General features: G+C 33.6%; 3 protein-coding genes across 3 annotated transcripts; all 3 read right to left on the minus strand.

Moving 5' to 3' along the window:
• Window positions 1–1,656: 1,656 nt before the first annotated feature.
• On the minus strand, window positions 1,657–3,736 carry LOTGIDRAFT_162204 (hypothetical protein; the record flags this gene model as incomplete). Its single annotated transcript, XM_009058172.1, has 2 exons — window positions 1,657–2,873; window positions 3,574–3,736. The coding sequence occupies 2 exons, from the start codon at window positions 3,734–3,736 to the stop codon at window positions 1,657–1,659; spliced, it is 1,380 nt and encodes a 459-aa protein (XP_009056420.1).
• A 2,413-nt stretch (window positions 3,737–6,149) lies between these two features.
• LOTGIDRAFT_81969 (hypothetical protein) lies at window positions 6,150–11,399 on the minus strand (the record flags this gene model as incomplete). Its single annotated transcript, XM_009058152.1, has 6 exons — window positions 6,150–6,845; window positions 7,104–7,210; window positions 9,061–9,076; window positions 9,192–9,376; window positions 9,632–9,730; window positions 11,156–11,399. Coding segments are annotated over 6 exons (1,347 nt in total), but the record flags the coding sequence as incomplete, so codon positions are not given.
• A 3,950-nt stretch (window positions 11,400–15,349) lies between these two features.
• LOTGIDRAFT_190227 (hypothetical protein) lies at window positions 15,350–16,596 on the minus strand. The gene is made up of 2 exons (XM_009058173.1): window positions 16,285–16,596; window positions 15,350–15,811 (listed from the first exon to the last, which is right to left on the minus strand). Exons 1-2 carry the CDS (start codon window positions 16,453–16,455, stop codon window positions 15,560–15,562), a joined length of 423 nt encoding a protein of 140 aa, XP_009056421.1. The 5' UTR covers window positions 16,456–16,596; the 3' UTR covers window positions 15,350–15,559.
• Between the last annotated feature and the right edge of the window lie 7,366 nt (window positions 16,597–23,962).

The following is a 23,962-nucleotide window of genomic DNA, read 5'->3' on the forward strand; positions in this document are numbered from 1 at the left end:
CAATGGTATGCTCATTAAGTGATTAATTACCTTTTCATTGTCACGGTAATGATTAGATCTGCAGGCAATTGTATATAAGCTTAAGTCTGTTATCAAATTGGATTTACACTGTTTCATTTAAACAAAACACCACCTAAGTCCCTTTTCATGAAAATCTCAACTGTGGAGAACTAGGTCATTGAATTTCTCACTAGACACCAATGCGAGTCCCACAAAGACAAACTCGCATTGCCCCAAGTTTAAAGGTTAAAGGTCAAAGTTGATGACATGAATAAAGGGAGTAAACTATCTCGATATAGTGAAAGTTCGTGAAATTCTTTTTATTATATCTGTCCATAAGCCTACTCATCATCGCATCAATTAACCAAATCGAATTTTCAGAAGTCAAAATCAACAACTTCATCAATACACATCAAATTCCACATAAAACGGCCACCCTCTTCGACGTGTTTCTAAGGCAAGTAATGTATTTAACAGGTACATGCTATACACAGTGGTATTTCTACGGAGGGCCAGGGGGGACATAGTCCCTTTCCCACCCCAAAAAATGAGGCTGGCCCGGAGCTCGCTCCTAACTTTCAATTTTTTTTTTGAAAGTTTTTCAACTACTTACATCCGCTTCAAATCTCGAAAGTTAAATACAACTGCACAATTGTTTTATACAATAGTACATAGTAATATACTGCCAGAAACAATGTTGTAGACAATACATTTAGTAAAAAATCCATCCATCTAACGCTTTGAATCATCGAAAGTAAAAAAATTCGTAAAATTAATACTTTTTACGACTGTGTTAAACAGGCACCACCGAGGTTACTTAACGGGGCAGGTGTGCCATTTTGGGTGGTTAATTTTAGTCTTGAATATGTATGTAAATAATCTTCAGAAGTACTAGAAATTTACGAAAATCACATAATTCCGTTGACGAGTCGTCACTTTAACATTCAAACGCAGATAATTCTGGACACACATGGATTTGAAGGCTCACATTTCAACGTTGAGCTGTGAACATTATTACTGATTAACTCAGCTAAAGAATTCCACTTTCTGAGGCTCAAGTATGATTGGTAAAAAAAATGGCCTACCCGTCCCTTTAAATTATTCAAAATAATTGACCAATCTTAAATAGTGATTGACGTTTTAAAACAGCGTCTTTCTCTCTTGATATATAGTCGACTATAAAGTTAATAAATACGCACCAAACAATGGTGAACAGACTGAAAACTAAAAGTCGTCAAGCCTTTTGATGCTTTCAGTAGAGGTACAAGAGGGTCATTACACAAGTATTCAGTATTCAAAACACTCATCTGGCAATATGTCCTTGAGAAGTATCATATTTTTCAAAACATTTGGTAAAATTAGCTGAGATATTTTGGACTTTATGTCTTTTCCTAATGACTTTCTTACTATAATTTTACAACTTCTTAACAAGGAATCTGGTTCTGATGATATCCCTTCTAACCACTTCAATGTGTTTTGATTTGGTTCATTTTTCCCCAGAAATCTGTCATGTAATAGACAATTTAAATTCAGAGGTATACCCATATCATACAAAAGTTTGTAATGGTCCATGTCTTTGAAAGATAAAGCGAAAACTCGAGCAGTTCGAAACATCGCGTGATATTCTTGTAACTCTCTATCATTGGTCAAAATGTTTTAGTTTATATTCTCGGACATCAGATACAGAAAAGGGAATGAAATTCCTTTGACAAAATTTAAAAATACCAGTGAAAATATAGAAACGGCACAATCATCAACAGCATTTATGTCTATTTTCAATTCCTGTACTAAAAACCATAACATTTTCTTCATTTTTTCATACACTTCATCATGTTCGAAGAAACTCAAATTATCCCACATAAATAATATATGTAAAATATTTTGGTTGTTTTTACTCAACAAGTGGGGATCGCTTCCCTCTTTGATAAGCAGTTGAGCAATTTCCAAGTGCATGTAACATACAGCTCTTTCAAAATCCCTCTGATGATCAAGATAGCAGCCGATTGATATGAGATATTTAATAACACATGGATCTACTGCAGAATATCTACCAATAGCTATTGTAATTGGCCGTAACTGATATCCATTTAAATGTGTCACATATGATGCGCCAGCTTCTACAAGTAATTGTAAACAAGCCAATTGCTTCTCGACCGGTATATCTCTTGCTTTCAAACAAAGCTGAAAGGCTGTTTTTCTATTTCCAAAATCCCAAAAATCATTACTTGCCTTCCATATTTTCTTATAAACATGACAGTATGTATAAAAATCAACGTTTCGTTTCTTAATATCCATACTGGTATAGTCGTCAATTAATGTAACATCATCATCGATATCATCGTCATCACCGATATCATAATGACTATCATAAAAATATTCTTCATAATAATTGTTTTCTAATAGGACCTCATCTTCACTGTCAAGATCAAAATCATTCAACACTTTCGCATTATTACTATAGCCTGTCTTGATTATTTCATTGAGGCATACGTCATCACAACTTTTTGCAGCAATCATCAGCGGCGTAAAGTTATGACCTTCTTGAACACAATATAAATTTTGTACCCCAGCTTTGAGTAAAAGTTTTAGACACTTCAACTTTGACTGTTCACTCACATTTTCCCTTGGATTAAGACAATAGAAATATGCAGAATGTCCGTACTTGTTTCTTATATTGATGTCTATGTATTCATATTGCAATAACAACGAAACAGCTTCAAAATTCCCCTTATAAACCTCAGTCATTAAAGGTGACATGCAATAGATGTTTTCATCCAATTTGTTGATCATTCCTTGATGGTTGTCTATAAGATTCCTGATATCCGATAATGAATAGTCAACATGTGTAGCTTCGTCCATCATATTCAGTCTTTCTGAAAAATATAGTATTAGTAATTCTTAGTTCTTAGTAGTTCTTTATTCCAGCTAATATAGTTAACTATAGTCAATACCCACAAAATAATGGGTAAAATTTGATTACTAAGAAAAGTATATCTCTTGATAAAACATTCGGGCTAACAAAAATTAATGGTAGTTACCGATAGATACGAATGCATAATTTATCATAAACGCGATAGGCTACATACAATCAGTATTTCTTTCTATTTGAAAGAATTCAGTATTCATGCATAAGTTTTATTTAGTACCTTACCTTCAATCAGTCTATTTGATTAGTACATGTAATTATGAACTACCTATTATGCTTGTTTTCACTTAATCACGTTCAGTGGTGTAAGTTTGCTGTCAAACATTGGCGTATTCGAATCTATTCGTAAATTCACGTTTGTGAGACACTGGTAGTACAATATAATAAATGGGAACTAAATGCCGGGATCATCAAGTACATAAAAGCAACCGTTACACTCAATTAGAATTGGTTCCACCAGTTCAAGGTTGGGTGGACTATTGACACTGCAATATCTTTAGATAAATTACCATAACTAAATTTCTGTGACCGTGGGAATAATTATGTGTCCAGCGAATCGGGTTCGGGAATAGCCAATAGTTTTTGCACCAATTCCTCGTATCATTCCCTTTTCTAATTTCTGAGGAATCGATAATCCCTCACTGTACCTCGTCCTAAACGCGACACCACAAATTTAGAACGTATGATTGCATGTAAGTCCCCTTTCATCACGATAAATGTTGGACAAAATATGGGTTTAGAGGCGAGACACAATGCGTTTAGGTTACCTTGAGTAGATACATGACGCGTTCTGAAATGAATACAATGCATCCTGTAACTAGTAGAGATTCCTCAAAAATGCGTCTCATACCTTGAATGCAAGGTTTGATTAGATTTCACGCTAGCGAATACAACCAATTATATAGAGCTCTCAATTTGGCTGAGCGTGTAATCGGGGGCTACAATAGGATGTATTCGCCAACACCATACAGCATTGCATCTCCGGATATATAACTTGCCCCTTCGAACAATCAAGTCTTGCCATGGGCCCGACGATAGAACAGCGGAGTGAAACCACCCGCCTTCATAATATAAGAGATTTTTTTCTTGAACATTAGAAAGTCTAGTATGGTGCAGCGATTTATAGAAAACGTTCAGAGAATAAAAAAAAAATAATAAGACGACAAAAAAAAAAGTACTGGTATACATCAAATAATTCATTTGATTATTGAAATGGAATATGCGCTAAGACATTATTTGGCTCGCGCCTTGAAGTTTCTAAAATCAAAAGATGCTATTTTTTTTTATATTGTGGTTGCCCCTGTCGGTCCGTCCGTCCGTTCGTTCACATTTACCTCGTGTTCACTCTACAGGCTACAATTGTCTATAGATTCTTTTTATCTTTTGTATGTGTGTCAATATCATTATGAAGATGTGCACTATTGAATTTGGTGATGATCCAATGATTTTCTTCAGAGATATCGCATAAAACTCTGATTTCGCGTTGGTGCGTCCGTTCACATTTACCTCGTGCTCACTCTATACAGGCTACAATTCCCTATTGATTCTTTTGATCTTTTGTATGTGTGTCAATATCATTATGAAGATGTGCACTATTGAATTTGGTGATGATCCAATGATTTTCTTCAGAGATATCGCATAAAACTCTGATTTCGCGTTGGTGCGTCCGTTCACATTTACCTCGTGCTCACTCTACAGGCTACAATTCTCTATAGATTCTTTTGATCTTTTGTATGTGTGTCAACATCATTATGAAGATGTGCACTATTGAATTTGGTGATGATCTTCTTTAGAGATATCGCATAAAATTCTGATATCGCGTTCGTTTTTTTTCTCACTTATTTTGCTCGTGCCCACCCTAAAGACTATAATTCTCCAATGATATTGGCTCGTGCTCACTCTACAGGCTACGATATAGAGTTTGTTTTACAGTTCACATTTAGCTCTTTATCGAGCTGCTGGTGGGCGTATTCGATTGCGAGACTTGCCGCAAGCCTATGTTTTTATAACATAACTGCAAATCTAGCAAGCGAATACGCCCACCAGCAGCTCGATAATGAGCTAAATGTGAACTGTAAAACAAACTGTAGAGTGAGCACAAGCCAAAAAAGTGAAAAACGGGATATCAGAGTTTTATGCGATATATTTAAGAAAATCATCGGATCATCACCAAATTCAATAGTGCACATCTTCATAATGATATTGACACGCATACAAATGAATCAATAGAGAATTATAGTCTGTAGAGTGAGCACGAGCCAAAAAAGTGAGAAAAAAAAAACGAACGCGATATCAGAGTTTTATGCGATATCTCTGAATAAAATCATCGGATCATCACCAAATTCAATAGTGCACATCTTCATAATGATATTGACACACATACAAAAGATCGAAAGAATCAATAGAGAATTGTATCCTTTAGAGTGAGCACGAGGTAAATGTGAACGGACCGACAGGGGCAACTACAATATACGCAACATACTTACGTGTGGGCGTATAAAAAGTACTAAGTGCTTTCAGGTCAGTCCTGGATAATTTTCAGACTGAAAATCCTTCTTCACCTGCGATTATGAAACAAATGTAACTTTTTAGAATTTAAAACCTGACGTGTTTCTGACGTGAAGTTGGTCTATTATTTTGCCTTTTAGAGCGAATTGTCAGACGTCAACATCCCTTGAATGATTACTAATGGATAGCTCCGACAATAGACTTTACTTAAAACATCCTTACACTATATACAGCAGTCTGGCATATTTTCAGATACCCACAACAAAAAGTGAAATGAATTGAAATAAGAATGTTCTAATTGTTTTAATAATACAATACAATAAACCGGATAGATACCACGAAAAAAATTGACATGAATCAAACAATAATTCGATAAGGAATACCAACAATATACAGTGTACAATGAAATTCAGGTAATTTTAAAAAAAAACTATTTTGTCTGAGAAATCCAAGGGTTTTGCGAATACAACACATGACTAAAATAGTTCTGATAGTCTACAGCATGTTGTTGGTGTGGTGGTGGTACTCTTGAAGTGTCTGAAGGTTTAGCAACAGAGCCAACCGCTGACGCCATTTCTGCGTTGCAAGTGACGCTATGCACGTATGATGGTCCTTTTAAACTATCTGTGTTTGGGTTACCATTAAGAAAAACTGGCACAGAGCTTTTATTGATACTGGATGGTTTTATTTCCTTAGTTACAGTATTTAAACCCAATTCATTCTTGTGACTGGATTTCTTGTGAGAATGGAAATGTCCACGATCATGGAACGACTTGCCACAGATGTGACACATGTATGGTTTCTCCCCAGTATGTATTCTACGGTGATTCTGTTCAGTTGACACTTGGCGGAAACCTTTACCACAATATTTACATTTATATGGTCTGTTATCCGTATGAATGTTTTGGTGAACTTTTAAGGTTATCTTATTCCTGAAACCTTTCCCACACACTTCACATACAAATGGACGATCATTAGAATGTAAACGAAGATGAGTAGTGAATGAACCTTTATAATCAAACCCCTTACTACATGTTTTACAAGTATATCTGAACTTGGCATCAGGTGTGTGAAACTTTTTAACGTGATTAGAAAGAGATTTTTTTTCAAAGAATTTCTTCGGACAGTCTGGACAGGGATGCGGGAAATAACCATCATGTGATGACTTGAGATGGGACATATAAGCCTTGTGGGTAGAGAAAACTTCATCACAAACTTCACATTTCATATCTATTTTAATATCATGAGCTCTTCTTTTATGAAGACGAAGCGCTCCCTCTCCATAGCAAATGAAATCACAAAGATCACATTTAAGTTTGTCCCCAGTGTGACACTTGCGATGCAATTTCAACAAGTATTGATGACCGAAAGACTCATTACATGTTTCACATTCAAATGTTTGTGTATTAATCTGTTCATCAAAATGATCATCATTATCGGATCCATCTAAACCTGCATCTCCTTCATGTCCGACACCTTGCTTCTCGTGGGGTATATTCTTGTTAGATATTCCAGCCATATCTACAGCTCCAATCCTATCCTCCTCATTGTGAACTTTTTTCTCTGATGTCGCCAAATGACATTGAATTCGATGTTTGATATACTTTTCTTCGGAGCCAATATTAATCTTACATGACATGCATGAGAAATCATTATGTTTCTTATGCACAGCTTCATAATGTCTCATCACGCTACTTTTAGCTGCCAGGGTCACACCACATATACCACATTTACACATCTCTTCATCGGTGTGAGACTGATAATGCCTCTGTAATCCTTGATAAATGCCTCCACAAAATTCACAAATGAAACATTTATAAAGTTCCATCAATGGAAAAGATGATGTACTCTCTTCGCATATCTGATTTCCTTTCGAGCGATGATATTTCCAATAATGACGAATATATTCTTCTTGAGATCCATTGAAGAACGGGCAAATACGACACTTTACATTTTCTTTATCTCTATGCTCTAACTTAAAATGGTCTAAAACAGACGTATCTTTCCCTAAGATTTCATTACAAAATCCGCAGTGCTTCAAAGCGACTTCAGAGTGTTTTTTGATGTGGATATCCAAACTCTTTTTACCGTACACTTCCCCACAATATTGGCATACATATAAATGAGACAGATCTCTACACACACCAGTCTTACGTCGTCTTTCTTCAGCACATACATCGTCAGCATCAGATCCATTGTTTCTCTCTACTGATCTTGGTGGATTTGTTATACTTCTTTTATATTCTGATACACTTGTTTTAACTGTTACATTTCTGTGGTTTCTAGTATAATGGTCTATGTATGACTCCTCAGATCCACTACTAAAATTATTGCAAAATCTGCAAGTGAGTTTTTGCTTGTTTTTGTGACACGAACGGTAATGATCGGAAATGGACTTCCTGTTTGGATAACGTTTCAAACAAAATCCACAAAATCTAAAATCAGCAGATGAATGAGTTTTGTAATGTTCCCTCAAATCTAGCTGCACTTTTGAGCAGTAAATGCAAATAACTTTACCAATTACCATACTTATGCTTACGTCTTCCGGTATTGCTAAAGACTGCGAACTGTTTTTAACATTACCCTCCGGATGTATGATTTGGCTATTTTCTGTTTGAGAATGAACGTTAGTGGTAGAGAAAACAGGTCCGTTTGACGACTTCTCATTTCCTGTGACAACATCAGTAAAAGGAACGCCATACTGTCGAGATTTGGTAGTTACATTCATTGTTGACGTTGGGGGTTCGTGGTCAATGTCACCAAAATCCTCATTTGATTCATTCAAATTAAAGTCAGGTAAACTAAGTGTATTGGTCACTGCCAGATGATTATCATCTTTAGGCTTATGAACAGTTCTACATGTCTTTGTTTTTGGCATATTAAATTCACTTGATTCTGTATTGAGTAGTCGACGTTTTGGGATTTTCAAAGGTGGAAGTTTATTCTGAATATCTGGTTTGTTGAAAATGGTGGGATCAAGTGTAAATTCCTCCAAGTTTGAATCATTAAAAGCAGATTCAATCTGACGGCACAGTTCAACTTCTGCATCATCTTCGTCACTAGATTCACCTTCTTTATGTTCTTTTAAATAATGTTCAATATATTTCTTCTCAGATCCGATAACGACATCACACAACCTACAGGCAACTTCTTTTTTAGACTTGTGCTTCATGGAGTAATGTCTTTGAACGTTTCTCTTAGTAGCTAGTTCAATATCACAAAACCCACAAACTATAAAGTCTTCATGCTTATTGTAGTGATCTCTAAGAGATTTGTGAACTTGGCCACAGAATTCACAGACATGATATTTTTGTGAATCATCGTCATCGGTGTCATGTTCAGATTCAGTTATATTTCTATCATTAAAGCTTGAAATAACTGCTGTCTCTTCTTCAGATTCGGCATAAACATCGCTTTCTTTTAAAATAAATCCTTCCTTGTGGTTTTCCAAATAATGCTTAATATATTTGTTGACAGATCCTCTAAAATTCTGACAAAATGGACAGACCATGTCCTTCATATCTTGATGTTTGTAGTTAAAATGTTTTCTTACTGTTTCCTTTCTGCTAAACTTATGTCCACAAACACCACAAACAGTAAAGTCAGTGTGTGTTTTATAATGTAACTTTCTTGATTCATGAACTTCACAACAAAACTCACACACAAAATGGCGTAGTTTGGACTTCAGAGTCCCATTCTTCATATCAAAATAATGACTATTGAGAAAGTGATTAAAATAATTCTGATGTGAGCAAACTTCTTTGGCGCAAAATGGACACTGAATATTTTTCCTGTGATGAACTTTTTGATGGCGTGATACTTCAACATCATGTGTAAATTCCTTTTCACAGAATCCACAGTGCATTCTTTCCTCTATAGAATGTCCCTTCACGTGGTCTTTCAGTTCACTGATTGGATAAAGTTTACAACAATGTTTACAGACTGATAATTCCTTAGCTTCTTCATTTATTATAGTCTGTAGAACTTCAGAAGAGAGTTTTGTATCACTGTTTTGTCTAGTTGTTCTTAATGACAACGGTTTAACTGGGTTTTGGTTCCCTTCTTCATTTGATTTATATTTAGAAATATCTTCATTGAAAGACTTACTTTTACAAGTCATTTCTGCATTTGGATGATTTTTTATGAAATGTTCAATGTACATTTCCTCTGAACCTCGAAACTCTTTGCAAAATTGACAAAACAGGTTTTGGCCTTCCTTGTGGATTTTACGGAAATGCCAAGATACTTTATCACGATGTGAAAATTTCTTATGACAAAATCCACACTGTTTAAAATCTCTAGGTTGATGTGTGATCAAATGGTCAATCAAGTTTTGACTGACCAGACCACAGTATCGACAAACACAACTTCCATAATTACTTTTGGTAAGTGATGATAAATCTTTGCAAATTTCTATTTCAATATTTGGGGGTTTGGGGTTAACTACTGACAAACGCTTTTGTTGTGGTAACTTTGGTAATATAAGGTTCATATCCTCATTATGTACCGATAAACAATGCTTTATGTAGCGTTTTTCAGATACTCCATACCATTTACATGAGTTGCAGCTAACCCTATTACGTTCCTTATGACTACTTCGGTAATGGTGCCTTGCTGCAATTTCTGTCTTGAGTCTTAAGTTGCAAAATCCACACTTTAGACGTTCTTGGTACGAATGAAGCTTCATGTGTTGAACTAAATTTCGCACAATATGACAGCAATTATGACAAACTGAATGCTGTGAGGTGGAATGGTCTATAATTTCACGTTTTCGTAAAGGTCTGTAAGCGGTAGTTAATAAACTGAATTGGTGTTTTGGCATATCAGATATATTTTTGACCTGGTTATAACTGGTACCATTCCCATGGTAGAAAGTAATGTTACCATTTGTCCCATCTTCACTGTCCTCAGCCAAGCAATTGTTTTCAAAAGCTACATTCTTATTATCAGATGAATTATTCATGTCATGATCAGTAAGAAAGCCATTATCCTCTTCACTCGTTTCTTTGTCTATTATATGATACGAAGGAATAATTTTTTGAGGGCTACCTTTCAAACGCCTTGATTTTGATTGAAAGATATGACTGTTTTTATTTTTACTTTTCAAGTTGACACTGGACTTTGAATGCTCACAAATGATATGTTTGATATAGTCTATTTCTTTAGTCAATACCATAGAACACAGGGTACAACAAAAGTTTTGCTTTACTTGGTGTATTTTAAGAACATGTTTTTGAAGACTAGATTTATCATTAAACACGACCTCACAAAATCCACATTTTTTGGACATCAAATATGATGAAGTTTGACAGGTGTGTGGTTTTGATGTCAGAAATGGGAAACAACAGGACATGCAAAGTGTTAATTTGTTTAAATCATCTGCTAATCCAGATAGATATTCACATACTTCTTTTGAACTGCTTGGTTTGTCCTCAGTGTTGTCAACAACTGCTTCTTTACTTTTTTCCAGATCAGATAAAAGTGGACCAATATCACACAACTTGACATAAGATGACAAAATATTTTGTGTTTGTTGAAAATCTTTTGCAGGGCTCTTCTGAAATATCACATTTGCAGTTTTCAAGGTTTCTGATTTTGGGGTCCATGCAAATGAAGCAATATTCCCCTTGTGACTTGAAGCTGATGGTACATTAAAGGGGCTTATTTGATTGGATGTCACTGAACTGTTTGGATCACAACTGTCTGAAAGTTCATGGTCACTTTTGATATTAATGTTATAAGATTGGTGAAGCATCAAATAAGTGCTGGAGTTGTACCTTCTGTCACATCTACCACATAAGTATGGGGTATCAATACTATGTGAAACAACATGTTCTTGTAGTTCTATAATATCAGAGTACACATTTTCACAAAAGTTGCACCGAAATGCATGATGTAAATCGTGAGTTGAAATATGTTTGGCTAGTTCTTCAATAGCTGAAAATTCTTGTAAACAGATACCACATTTGGCATTGGAGCAATGGTTAGCCATTATGGATGAGTCATTCCTTCTGAAAAAACAAAACAAATTAATATTAAGTGAATATCAGAAATAAGAATGTATGCACCATTCTAAACATTTGAAATCTGTTCTGAATTCTATGAAAATATTTGAGTTATTAAGGTCATTTTACTTTATTACAACAAGGTGTCATTAACTTATTACCTTTAATCAGCCAACATTTGATACTGAGTAAGCTTCAATGATTGAGGCAGAAAAAGCATTTTATTATATTTGCATGGGGACCATACGCCTGTTTGAACTGCAGAGGTGTTTCCCATAGATCTCCTAAATGTAACAATTTTTAACACTCTGCTTTTTAACACAGATGCAGATCTGTATTTTGTTATCTATACATCATAGGAATATGGAGGTAAAATTCCAAGTACCCAGAACCTTATATATTTTCACAATGCTAAATTCCCTTCATTACCCAATAATAATTTGCAGATCAAAATATTAAACATACCTTAACACGAGTTCATAATCTATATCGAACACTCTATCCAATCAAATTTTATAAGCATTGCATTTCTGAAAAGATAAAATAAGTAACCATTTTCTAAATACAGGCTTAACCCCTTCAATACCGGGGCGGCTTTAACAGCCACACACTTTCTCAGTATCAAATATCATACACAAGAAGTCAGCAAAACAGCAGTTATTTAATGATGCCACATGTATGTATTATGATAATTATTTATGATTTTGTCTAAAAGAAAATTAAAGTTTTACAAGAGGAATGTTTATCAAAGGAAATATCTTTGTTTGACCAACTTGGTTGGATTTCACACATTGGGACATGATAATGAATTAGCTCATTCAAGATTATGAAAACAATAAATAAACACTCCTGAACAGTTTCTAACGTATCACTCCTCTCTTTAAAATGAAATGAATGGAGTTTTACGTCCTACTTTTTTGCACCAAGTTCCCTCTTTTAAGGGATTGTATAGAGGTTTTCTTCGTCCGATGCCTGTAGTTCCTGTAATTCCAGAAAGAGTTAACTGGAATTGACACTACCCCCCAAGAGAATTCGTAACCAACCTTCCACCAGACCACAATAACGTAATAATAATAAAAAAAATTGCAGACTCATTCAAATTTTGCTTCACCATTGCCTTAAAAAACTTAACTGTCTCCTATTGCTTAGTTTTAACAAAATGTGAAATCAGAACGCTAAATATTATTATATATATATTTATTATAAAATGGCCTGTTTCAAATACAGTGAGACGAACATTTTGTAAAACAAGTTATTCCAATAGGCCTTAAGGTGGGAATAGATGATGATGCACGGTGCGGTGTACGGTGCAGGATGATCAATACAGTAGAAAATAGAACAAATGAAGACACGAGGAACGGGTCGGTTACGATTCGCTTCTATTATTTTCTACTGTATCAATAATCCCACACTGTCCACCACACCACACACCATCTATTCCCACCTTAATACTACTAACTAGCCTACTACTGGACTAATAACTTCATTTACCAAATGTTTGCCTCACTGTATTTGAAACCGGCCATTTTATCATAAAGATTTTAGTGCTTTGGTTTATACAAATATCATAGAACTCTTCCAATGCGTTAAATCTAAGACGTATTAATGAGTTTTATTTCAGGATTACTCTTTCTGGAATTGCAGGAACCACAGGCATCAGGCAAAAAATTGGTATGTCCCAAATAGAAGTCAAACATGTCCCTGATACACATAAAAAGGCTAAAAAACCTCTTTACAAAGCTATGTTAACCTTTTTCAAATTTTTAATTCTTTCTCCATCTCTACATAAAATAGTTAATCATCGGTGAGTCACAGATTTTAAAAATTATATTAAAAATGGAGTTGAATTGATATGTCATAATTCTTCATCCTTGGGAAACCTGTCTGAGCCAATAGGTTACTATACAAAGCCTAACCAGTAGTTATGTAGACAGTCGAGTAAGATCATAGGACTACTGCTTAATTTTTTCACGGCCCTGTGGTATGTCGACTTGCAAAAATATTGGTTCTTTGACAAGTGTATTTTAATTAAAGTAATTGCCGTTGCAGATCTTGAGTGCAACTACTGCAATTCAACGAACTATACAATTACCTAAACTCAAGCGGTTGGTGTTAACGATTCACTCAATGAATGGTGATTTACAGTCATCAGCTATCTCCTGAACGAAAGCAGCCATATTTGAAACCACGGGGACTAGTAGACCTACTTGTATTGTCTTTAAACAGCCGACAAATAGTTGAAAATAACTTTCATTCACAATCTTTAAAAAGTAATTAAATGATAACTAAAAATTGAAATCAAATATGTGTATTTCGATTAAAGGCAATAATATGTGTATGCATGATAATGAAAATGTGCTTGAAATGGGTAGGATTTCTACCTTATTAAGAAATGAAATGAAATGAAATGAGTTTTACGTCCTACTTTTCTGCACCATGTGGGCTAATGAAGACGGGCAACAGGTGCGATGAGGGAAATGGGGCCTCGGTTTATTGTCCCATCCGAACGACTCGACGCTTTTTCCATGTCAGCCCCTCTTACCTGCATCACTGACAGGGGGAAAACGGGTTGAAAAATCCGACAGTATTATCTCGACCTATGCCGGGATTGAACCCTGGACCTTAAGGTTAGCGAGCAAGCGTCTAACTCACTGAGCCACCGCGGCTCCCTACCTTATTAAGAATACATCACAATAGGCCTAAGAGATCATGGATTAGCCTATTTATAGTTTTTTTAAAACTGTCAGAATATTACAGACATAAAAAAGCATTTTTTCCTGTAGGCCTATTGATCAATTTGAATTAAAAAAACTTTTTTAAAACCCTTTTCAAAATGGTAGTTGTTTAAATAAAAAAGTTTCAGTTTCTCCTGCACGAAAAAATATATTTATTTTGATCTCTGAGGTCAATAACTGTGTTAATATAAAATGCTACTACAATCAAATACATAGGCCTATATGTATATAATAAGCGATTTTACTTCAGAATTTACATTTTAACATTAGACGTGCCTGATATCTAGTGATGATTTTCTGATTGTCGCTAACAATTGATTAGCAGGTGTTGAGAGTAAATCATTGCTAATAACCGATTCCCAATAGAGATTCGCAGATTTTTGCATTTTTTGTTGTCTTATACTATAAATAACAAAACAACTATGAAATGAATTCATAAGATTTTTTTTTCTCAAATTCATAACTGTAAAATTTGAAGGTTTTGTGGTAATACCAGAAAATCTGTGCCCTTAGGAATAGATTGAGATATTTTTTTCTTTGATACTATCAGTTATGCACTTGTAACAGGTGCACTGCATCAAATCTCAGCTTAGTATGGAAAAAGGTTTGTGGCAGCAGGGTCAGATTTAAAACATGTTACTCCATTAGTTTAGAGTTAATTAAAGAAATGGGATGTACTATATTACATTCATGTGTAACCTACTATACCGATACAAAAAAAATCATGAAATAATTGCATCCATATCACATGGTCAAACTACTTTTTTCTACTCTTTTCGAATGATAGAGTCGCCATTTTCATTTTTATACTCTCGCTTAGCGAATTCAAAGCTGCAGTGCCAGCTTATAATAGCGCAAATGACAATGAATTACCATTAAACCATATTTTGAAACCTGTCCAAAGTGCGAAGTACACAACGTAGTACAAATTGACAGACCATTTAAACACTGTCTAGTTGTGCAACGGGTGTGGTACTTTATAGTTAGTATTCCAATCAAAACAGTAAATGAAAAAGTAAAGTATGTAATAAAAGTCAAACTGCACACATCTATTGGTTTTCAATATTGTTCTCGGGGCTTGGCGTAGTGATATATGCAATATTGGAAACCAATAGACACTTTAATGAGGTTGACCATTGTATTCTATTTTACCAGTTCTAACAAGGCTATCTTTTAAAGAAGAATTTTGTAATGTTTTATTCTTTATGACATGTTATATTACAAATGATTGACATTGTCATGCTATAATCATGGCAGCATTGTTGCCTGTAGAAAAAACGATTTTCTTTCTGTTAATTGTCACTATTTCACTTCATCCACATGTTTCTGAAAAAACGATCCTATTTTCAGGATTTAGTTCCCATACAGAAATCCAGTATATAATATCAATACTGAAAGCTTCGTTTTGTTTTTATGTCATCTAATATTTGAGTCAATTCCTCATCTTCAAAACGTCCTTCTAAACTTGGAATTAAAGATTTCGCCTCATCAGCAGACTCCGGACATAAGTTGGCTAATGCGGCTAATTCAAATTTATGTAATTTTTTCTGCATCAATAAACTTCTCACTGCAGCAATAGTTTCTCTGTTTTTAAATTTGCTGAATCTTTGACATGAGTTCAGTGTTTTCATAAATACCTGAAATCAAAATAGAGAAGAAATGTACATTGGTCTGGCTCTAAGTAAAAAAAAAAAAACAGCCAACCATCAATAATATCTAGGCTTTAAGTCTTGCAACATTCATAATTCATTTAATTTTTATATAAAATAAATATTATATGCAAATGAAAAAAATACTGTGGCATGAGGGAGGAACTTGTAAAGGGGGGGGAAACCACTCCATGGGCCAAATAAAGCCAATCACATTTATAGGATAGCAGTATTAAAACAGTTGAGTATCAACTATCAAATTTCAAATGTAAAACCACCAAGGACCAGAACACATTTTAAGAAAAATGGCATAAAGTTAAAGATTTAACTTTTGTGTGAAATGACTGGTGGTAAGGCCAAATGGGTAGTCTGTAACTGGTAAACCTCTTCCAGCCTTTGTACATATCTTTATTAGAATCAAGGTTATTTACTCCCACATGCAATCAAAGTCACTTTCTAACCTCTGATAATTCCTGTTCATCTTCTGCACTTTCATTTTGTTGTTTTCTGTGTTCAAGCAACATTTGAACTTCTGAAATTAACAATGTCTCTGCATTTTCAAATTCTTTGGGAAAAACAAGATTTGAAGCATCTTCATCTTGAACCTCATTCATTTGAGCTGCTGTCGCCATGTTCTAATAGGACAATAAACGTATTTGTAGATATTTATTTATAAGTGAAAATTTAGTTTTTACTGTTATAAAATTCTTTTTATTTTTTACACATGTTCAAGTCGTGTAGATAAAAACCAAAACAATTCAATGTGTAGATTGCCACCTACAATTGCTAGCTCTGCATGTTCGAGCACCTGTCCATGTTTTCGTACATAGCAGTTTCTGTCCAAGAAATTACTTTGAATGTCAGTTTTTTTTATCGGGTTGCAATATTTTCTAAATCTATATATTATCCCAAATAATACTGTTTGTTTTATATGCAATATTTGCATTTGTTGTCAAATTTATTGAATACGAAAATAATACATATACCTCATTAGCATAATCAACATGGCGAACGCTTCTGATAGCGTTTGCCACAATGATCCAAATTTTGCCGTTATTTGTTCTTTTATCGACCGATATAGTGACTTAATTGGGTTACCTGTGGTAAATTTCAAGGAACTTGAAGATGCACTTGAAGATACAAGTAATCGTGAGTTGTGAACGTTTTTATGAACCCGTTTACACAGAAATTTGATGATGTTTACAAACAATGGACAGCGATAGCGTGGGATTCCCCTTTGGAATCCCCCCTTAAATTTGACGTCATTACGTGTTAATTGATGAAATATTACCTACAATTGGCATGATTGTTATAAGTATCGACCTTGCTCCTTTGAAAAATAAAACATCTCAGACAGAACCTGTTTTCTTTAACGTTGACGATGTTTCTGCTAAGCACTGGTAGACTGGTCTACTTCTTTTTTGAAATTTCCTCTTAAAATAACCAACATATTTTTAAAACTGAAATTCTCTTCTGTAAAATCATATTCTCTTTTCAAGTTTTACAACAGTGATTTACAACCCAACTGCAAATGGTTTCCTTCCCTCATAATAGACTATTCAGGCAGCTGATTGATCTTATATCAATTCTGAAATGTGTGATGATTTCTTTGGAAGTCATGATAATAGATTGAATTGATATGGTTGATTAGTGCTTAAGTTATCCATTTGTAGGGACTTAATCATCACGTAACAATCTATTAGATTTCGATATTGGTGCATAATGTTGCTGCTTGTTGAATACAAATTGTTTATTTTCTGTTGTATTGGTATTACTACCGGTACTATTAGTCTATAATTATATTATGTATTTGAAAAAAAAACTGGTAAAGATGTAGTAAATAAAAATAAGTATGTGGATGTAAAAATAAAATAAACAGAGATTATTTTGATTGAAACATCTACATATTGAATGTTGAAATACTGAAATGGGAGGATATTTCAACACATTTCCATCTTTATCATGGGAAGGAATCCACTGATATGAAATGACTAGGGTGGAAATTGTTAAAGGGAGGAAACAACTGTATGCCTTTCCAAGTCTTGTATTCTATAATAATTATCAAACACAATCTATTCCAGTGTCTCCGAAGTTGGTTGACCTGCATCTACGGCTATTACGACGAATGGGAAAAAGTAGTGTAACTGCACAAAGATGGGAAAGATACATTATCAAAGTATGTATATCATAATAGCATCTGAAACATTTATCTTAATTTTTAAAAGCAAAGTTTGACTCAACTAATCACTTGATCTGTTTGGTCTTACAATGTCTGTTATTGAATAGACAAGTCACTTATGGTGGCCTAGATGCCCTTAAATACACTCAAGTACATATTATAATGATGTCTTCAAAAGTGAGAAAAACTGTTTGGTGATTTGAAATACAGCTCAATGAAAACACAAAGAAATGTTTCATATGGTATTTTGATTGGAAAAGGATGAATGGATTTGTTTTATATTACAACGATATTTTGTGTGGTTTCATCTTATCAATAGGAGATGTCTGAATCTTTCTTTCTTTTTGTCATAGAATATTTATTTTACCTCTTATTTTTTCAGTTTTGTATGAAGTATTCTGAAGTTGATGCATGGGAAGTAGAAAGATATGGTTATAATCATTGTAAAATTTCTACAAAACTTAGTATTTTGAAGGTATGAATAAGTTGCGATGTTCCAATATTCCCCATCTAACCTGTGTACATCTTATAGCCAATACTTCAAATTTTGTTATGTACAGATGCCTAATTTGTATAGTTTTGAATTTCAAAATTTCTAGTTTTGTATTTATATACATCTATGTGGACACTAATATCTTTGTAAATCCATTTGTTCACATTTCTAGTAAATGCTAAAGAAACTAAGTTTTTATCTGATTTTGATAAAATATGTGTATGAAAAAAACATAAAATGGAGAAATTTAGGGCCTCCTGAACAATTACTTTAAGATAAGACAATTTTTGGATAGATACTTCTAGAATATTTATTACTTCAACGTTTCAATGTGGTTCTCACACCGTCATCAGGAATATAATATAAACTAAAAGTAATAAATATTCTAGAAGTATCTATCCAAAAATTGTCTTATTTATCTATAACCTGTGCTTCAAATATGCCTTTGAAAGATTAATTACTTTAAGGTTGTACTGTTTGCAACAATTTTAGATTTTAACCACTTTTAGTCTGACATGTGACATGGTCCAATATTATTAATTCTCAAACCAGTAAAGGCTGTCTAAAAAATATTATAACCACTTAAACATATTTGTCAGTGCTCATTATTGAAAATCAATTTATTTTCACAAGTTTTGTGTTATTGATATTTTCAAGAATTTGTTAGAGAGTCAGTTTGATGGAAATAATAAATTTAAAGATGAAATTAATAAACAAACAGCAGAACAACTACGTTTCCATCCTATAGGACGTGATAGGAATGGATTGGCTTATTGGTATTTATTGGTATGTAACTTTATAGCTTATACCATGCAATAGTAAAATATGATTTTAGATACAGAAATTCTGCTTTTATGTTTGTCTTTTCTCTCTTGCCTCAACTTTTCCCAAATTTTCATTAATCATGGACTGAATTTTAGTAGAAGTCTTCCATGTAGATGTCTTTTGGTCTTTAATAACGTGTGAAAATTCCCCAAATTGTTCAAACCATGTCATAATAGATGTGTGCAAAATGTAAAAGAAACTACTCGTGTTTGGAGTTGTTCACTATTCATTCAATTCAGCTGAATTATATCATATAAAAATTAAATTACAGGATAGAGAACAGAATTTATATGTGTATAGAGAAGAACAAGATGATGTTGATGCTACTACATGGCAGTTAGTTTGTAGTACTAGAGATGATTTAGCTGATTTAATACTACAGTTGGAATCACCAGATGATATTGTTGAAACTAGTGGTAAGCAGACAATAGTAGTTGTTAAACATCACTAACTAGAGGTTTTAGCCTGTATTGTAATAGTGATATTTCTCAATTTTAAATTCCACATTTCTGACATATTTGAATGGTAAGATTTTCTTAAATCAAATCAGAGCATCTGACCTAAAAGAAAGTGTGCACTGATTGTTGTTGCTAGTTACCTTTAATAAGTCCATAAACACCCATACAGGAGCTTAACCCATATGTGTTAGATACTGATTAACCTAATGTGGAGTTTGAAATAATTATGATATATTAAATATATTTCAGGAGATTCTAAGAGTACAAGTAAAGAAGGCACACCAGATATATCAGAAGATAAATTACAACAATTGAAATTGAAATTTGATAAACTGAAAACTGAAAATATCAAAAGTGAACCCAAAACAGAGACTACAAACAGTGATAGTTGTGATAAACCTAATGTGGATTCAATAAAAACTGAGCTTATCAAACAAGAACCTATTAAAACTGAAGAAACCCTTGATATTAAAACAGAAATCCAATCAAATGTTGACAAAAAAGTTGACAAAGATGATAAGGAACAAAAAGAAATCGATCAAGATAAATCAAAACCATGTGACAATACTAGTGAAAGTAAACAAATAAAAACTTGTGAAAATGTGGAAGAAAGTTATAAATCAAATGAGACAAGGGAATCTTCTGAAAAAGTTACTGAAAATCAAAGTGACAGTGTTAAAGAATCTCCTGAGAAAGATTCAGACTCAACAAGAGTTACTCAAAACTCAGATGTGAAAGAAAACATATCAAAACCTACAGAATCTAGTGATAGTGACCCCAGTAAATCTGAGGCCGATCCTAAAAGTGATGAAGGTTTACAATCAACAAAGAAATGCGAAAGTGAGTCCCAGAAAGTGGAAAGTGGTAAGACAGACAAATCTCATAGTGATTCTAAAGTTAGTGCAAACATTGACAATTCAGCAACTTCAGTTGACAATACAAATAAATCTGACTCAGTGACAGTTGATCACGAATCTTCAAAAGAATCTGTTAAAATTGAAGATGATTCTAAACCAGAAATCAAAAACTCTGAATCAGAAAGTGCTAATAGTTCAAATAATAATTCAAATATAACAGTCAGTGCTTTACATCCAAAAGACACACAAAGTGTAGCGAAAGTCAAAGACATAGATTCTACAGACAAAGTAACTGAGTCTGTTTCAAGTGAGAAATCTGGTGATAATTTGAATACTGCTACACATACAGCATCAGATAAATCTGTTTCCAAAGAAGACAAAGACAGTTCTAATCAGAACAGTGAAAGTGTGAAAAAGAACACTGCTGACAAAGATAGTGGACAATGTGAAAATGTATCTAAAGATTCAGACACACATGATAAAGAAACAAGTAATCAGAAGAAGTCTGGAGATTCTAATAATGATAATGTGGGTAAGAAAGTTAATGGAATCTCAGATTTAAGTGAAGAAAGTAAAGATTCTGTTTCCTCCAAAAACAAAGACAGCTCAGTGAAAGTGAATGGAAGAGCTGCTAAAAGATCTGCTGTTGATACAGCTGAAACAGGTGCTCTTGAACCAAAGGAGAAAAAATCTAGAAGTATTAAAGTAGCTAACAAAAGTAAAGAAAGGAGCAAAAGAGGTAATGTACCACCAGAGTCAAGTACTACAGATGAGTCTGAGGAGGATGTCCCTTTAAGTTCCATCAGTAAAAATAAACGTGGTTTAAAAACACCAAGTAAGAAAACTAAAAAGAAGAATGATAGAAGTAAAAAGTCTAATGAAAAATCAGACAGTGAAGATTCTAGTAGTGGTAGTGATGAAGAAGAAAAGCTACGAAAAGCAAAGGTAGGTGCTTTGTTGTTTTCTTTGGTGCTTTTTTTTAAAAATATCCATAAAGTACTGCTTGCTCAGTTTAATCAAAAGTATGATTTGATTTTTATAGATAGTAAGTTACTGTTTCCAATGATCTTTTTTAGAAAAAGAAATCAGAAAGTAGTGAAGATGCTGAAGATGTAACTCCAGCTAAGAAAGGTCGGCAAAAACCCAAGAAGAAAGTAGTGAAGAAAGCACCAACTCCTGTTAGTGATGAAAATGATGGTAGAAGGAGAAGTGCTAGAGTGAGATCAAGAAAAGTTTATCAACCATCACCACCAACATCAGATTCTTTAAGTTCAGAAAGTCTCTCGTCAGAAGCTTCACTAGAATCACCTGATGAAGAATCTGATGAAGAATGTAATCAAAAGAAGGGTCGAAATGCAATAAGACAAGAAACTATTGGTAAGAGTCTTTTAATACTATATTTATATGTTATATGTACATTTATAATGTTTTTATAAGCCTGCTCGCCGGTCGGTCCGTCCACAATTGTTCGTAAACACTCTAGAAGGCACAATTCTTGACTGATGTTGACGAAACTTGGTGTGAGTGTTAGTAATCACCCAAGGATGAACCCTATTGAAAATTCGAAAAATAATTAGAATGAGGTATGACGGATCTGATGAAACTTGGTGTGAGTATTTGTTATTAACCAAGGAAAAAATCGAAATAATATTTAGTAAAAGTTATTGCCCTTATTCTTGAAAAACGTGTTCAATTTTTAGCTCAAAAACGCTCCAGAAGGTTATAATGACAATATTTCCTTAAATTTTGAAGAAATTATGGATTGGATTATTCTGGATTGAATTTTGATACTCCAATGATAAAGTAAGCCGGTAATAAATGTACTAAGTTCTATTTTAACTAGATATAACCATATAGTTTTAGGGAATGTTATTTAAAGGAGAAAAGGTTTAATACTGTTAAGTTATAATTACTATGTTATTTTTGGGAGAATAATTTAAGAAGTTATATCAATCTAACATTTTATATAGTTTTAGGTAATGATGTAACAGAACCTGTCTTTAATGATGATACACCATGTTGTAAATGTGGAAAATATGACCAGCCTCAATGGGTAAGTCCAACTTCATAATATAGGAATGAGGAACAAAATCTATTGTTTTTATATGCCCACATTATAATGTGGACGTATATTGTCGTCACCCATGTCCGTCTGTGGGTCCGTCTGTCCACAATTGGCTTGTGAATGCGATAGAGACTACAGTTTTCATCTGATTTGAATGAAATTTGGTGTAATCATTTACATTCATGAGATCTTGGACAAGTTCGAATTTGATGATCTTTGGATGAACGGTTTTTGAGTTATTGCCCTTGACTTATAAAAAACTCGTCAAAATTTGTTTGTGAACACAATAGAGACTACAGTTTTCATCCAATTTCAATGAAATTTGGTGTGAATATTTATAATGATGAGATCTTGGACAAGTTCGAATTTGGCTATCTCCTTTATGAAAAACGCGTCTAAATTATTGCCCATGACTTAATAAAAATGCATCAAAATTTCTTAGCGTTAGAGGTGACAGTTTATGTCAGAATTTTATTAAATAATGTGTGTTTGTTTAAATCATCAATATCTTGCACAAATTAAATTTTTGGTATGATTTGACACAGATAGGTGACTGCCCTTGATATACTGAACATGTATCAGGAAAGTGGGCGTATCTTGCTAGGCAACCACTTGTTTTAAAATTTCAAGATTTTTCATTTTTAAAAACTATTTATCCTTGAAATACAGATGTGATGTCACCCTTTGATCTTGGCGTATCATTATCCAACATAATGGTACTGGCAAATGGCCATGTGTCCAATATTGAAATTAATAATGGACTCTAAATATTGGGCTCTTGATCCTTTGCCAAGTAGATGTTCAGACCTGTTTTATACAGTCCAACATCTTACTGTCTATGGTCGCCAATTTTTACAAAATAAGGAATTTGACTCCATCCTGCTACATGCGTTAAACCTTGAAAATAGTGTAACTCCAAAGAAGTAAAATTTTTACAGTAAGATGTGGGACTGTATAAATGTATTCTCGATTGAATTGGCTTCAAATAGTATGTGAACACTAGTCATAATATATATAAGATGTGCGTTAAATCATTGATCTAAGATTTATACTTAGAATTAGAATATTATTCTTATTTTGTCAGAAATAAAGCACTAAAATCTCTTAATAAACAACACTAATGTTTCAAATTGGATACAGCCAAGGGAATAATAATTCTAATAGCTTGGTTATCCTTGTCACTAATTGCTTATAAAATTTAACAATGTAAAATGTAAATCACGAAATGATGACGTAAATGCCATGACAGTGGTTTATAACAA

This window comes from Lottia gigantea, assembly GCF_000327385.1.
Source record: "Lottia gigantea unplaced genomic scaffold LOTGIsca_33, whole genome shotgun sequence".
Taxonomy (NCBI): Eukaryota; Metazoa; Mollusca; class Gastropoda; family Lottiidae; genus Lottia; species Lottia gigantea.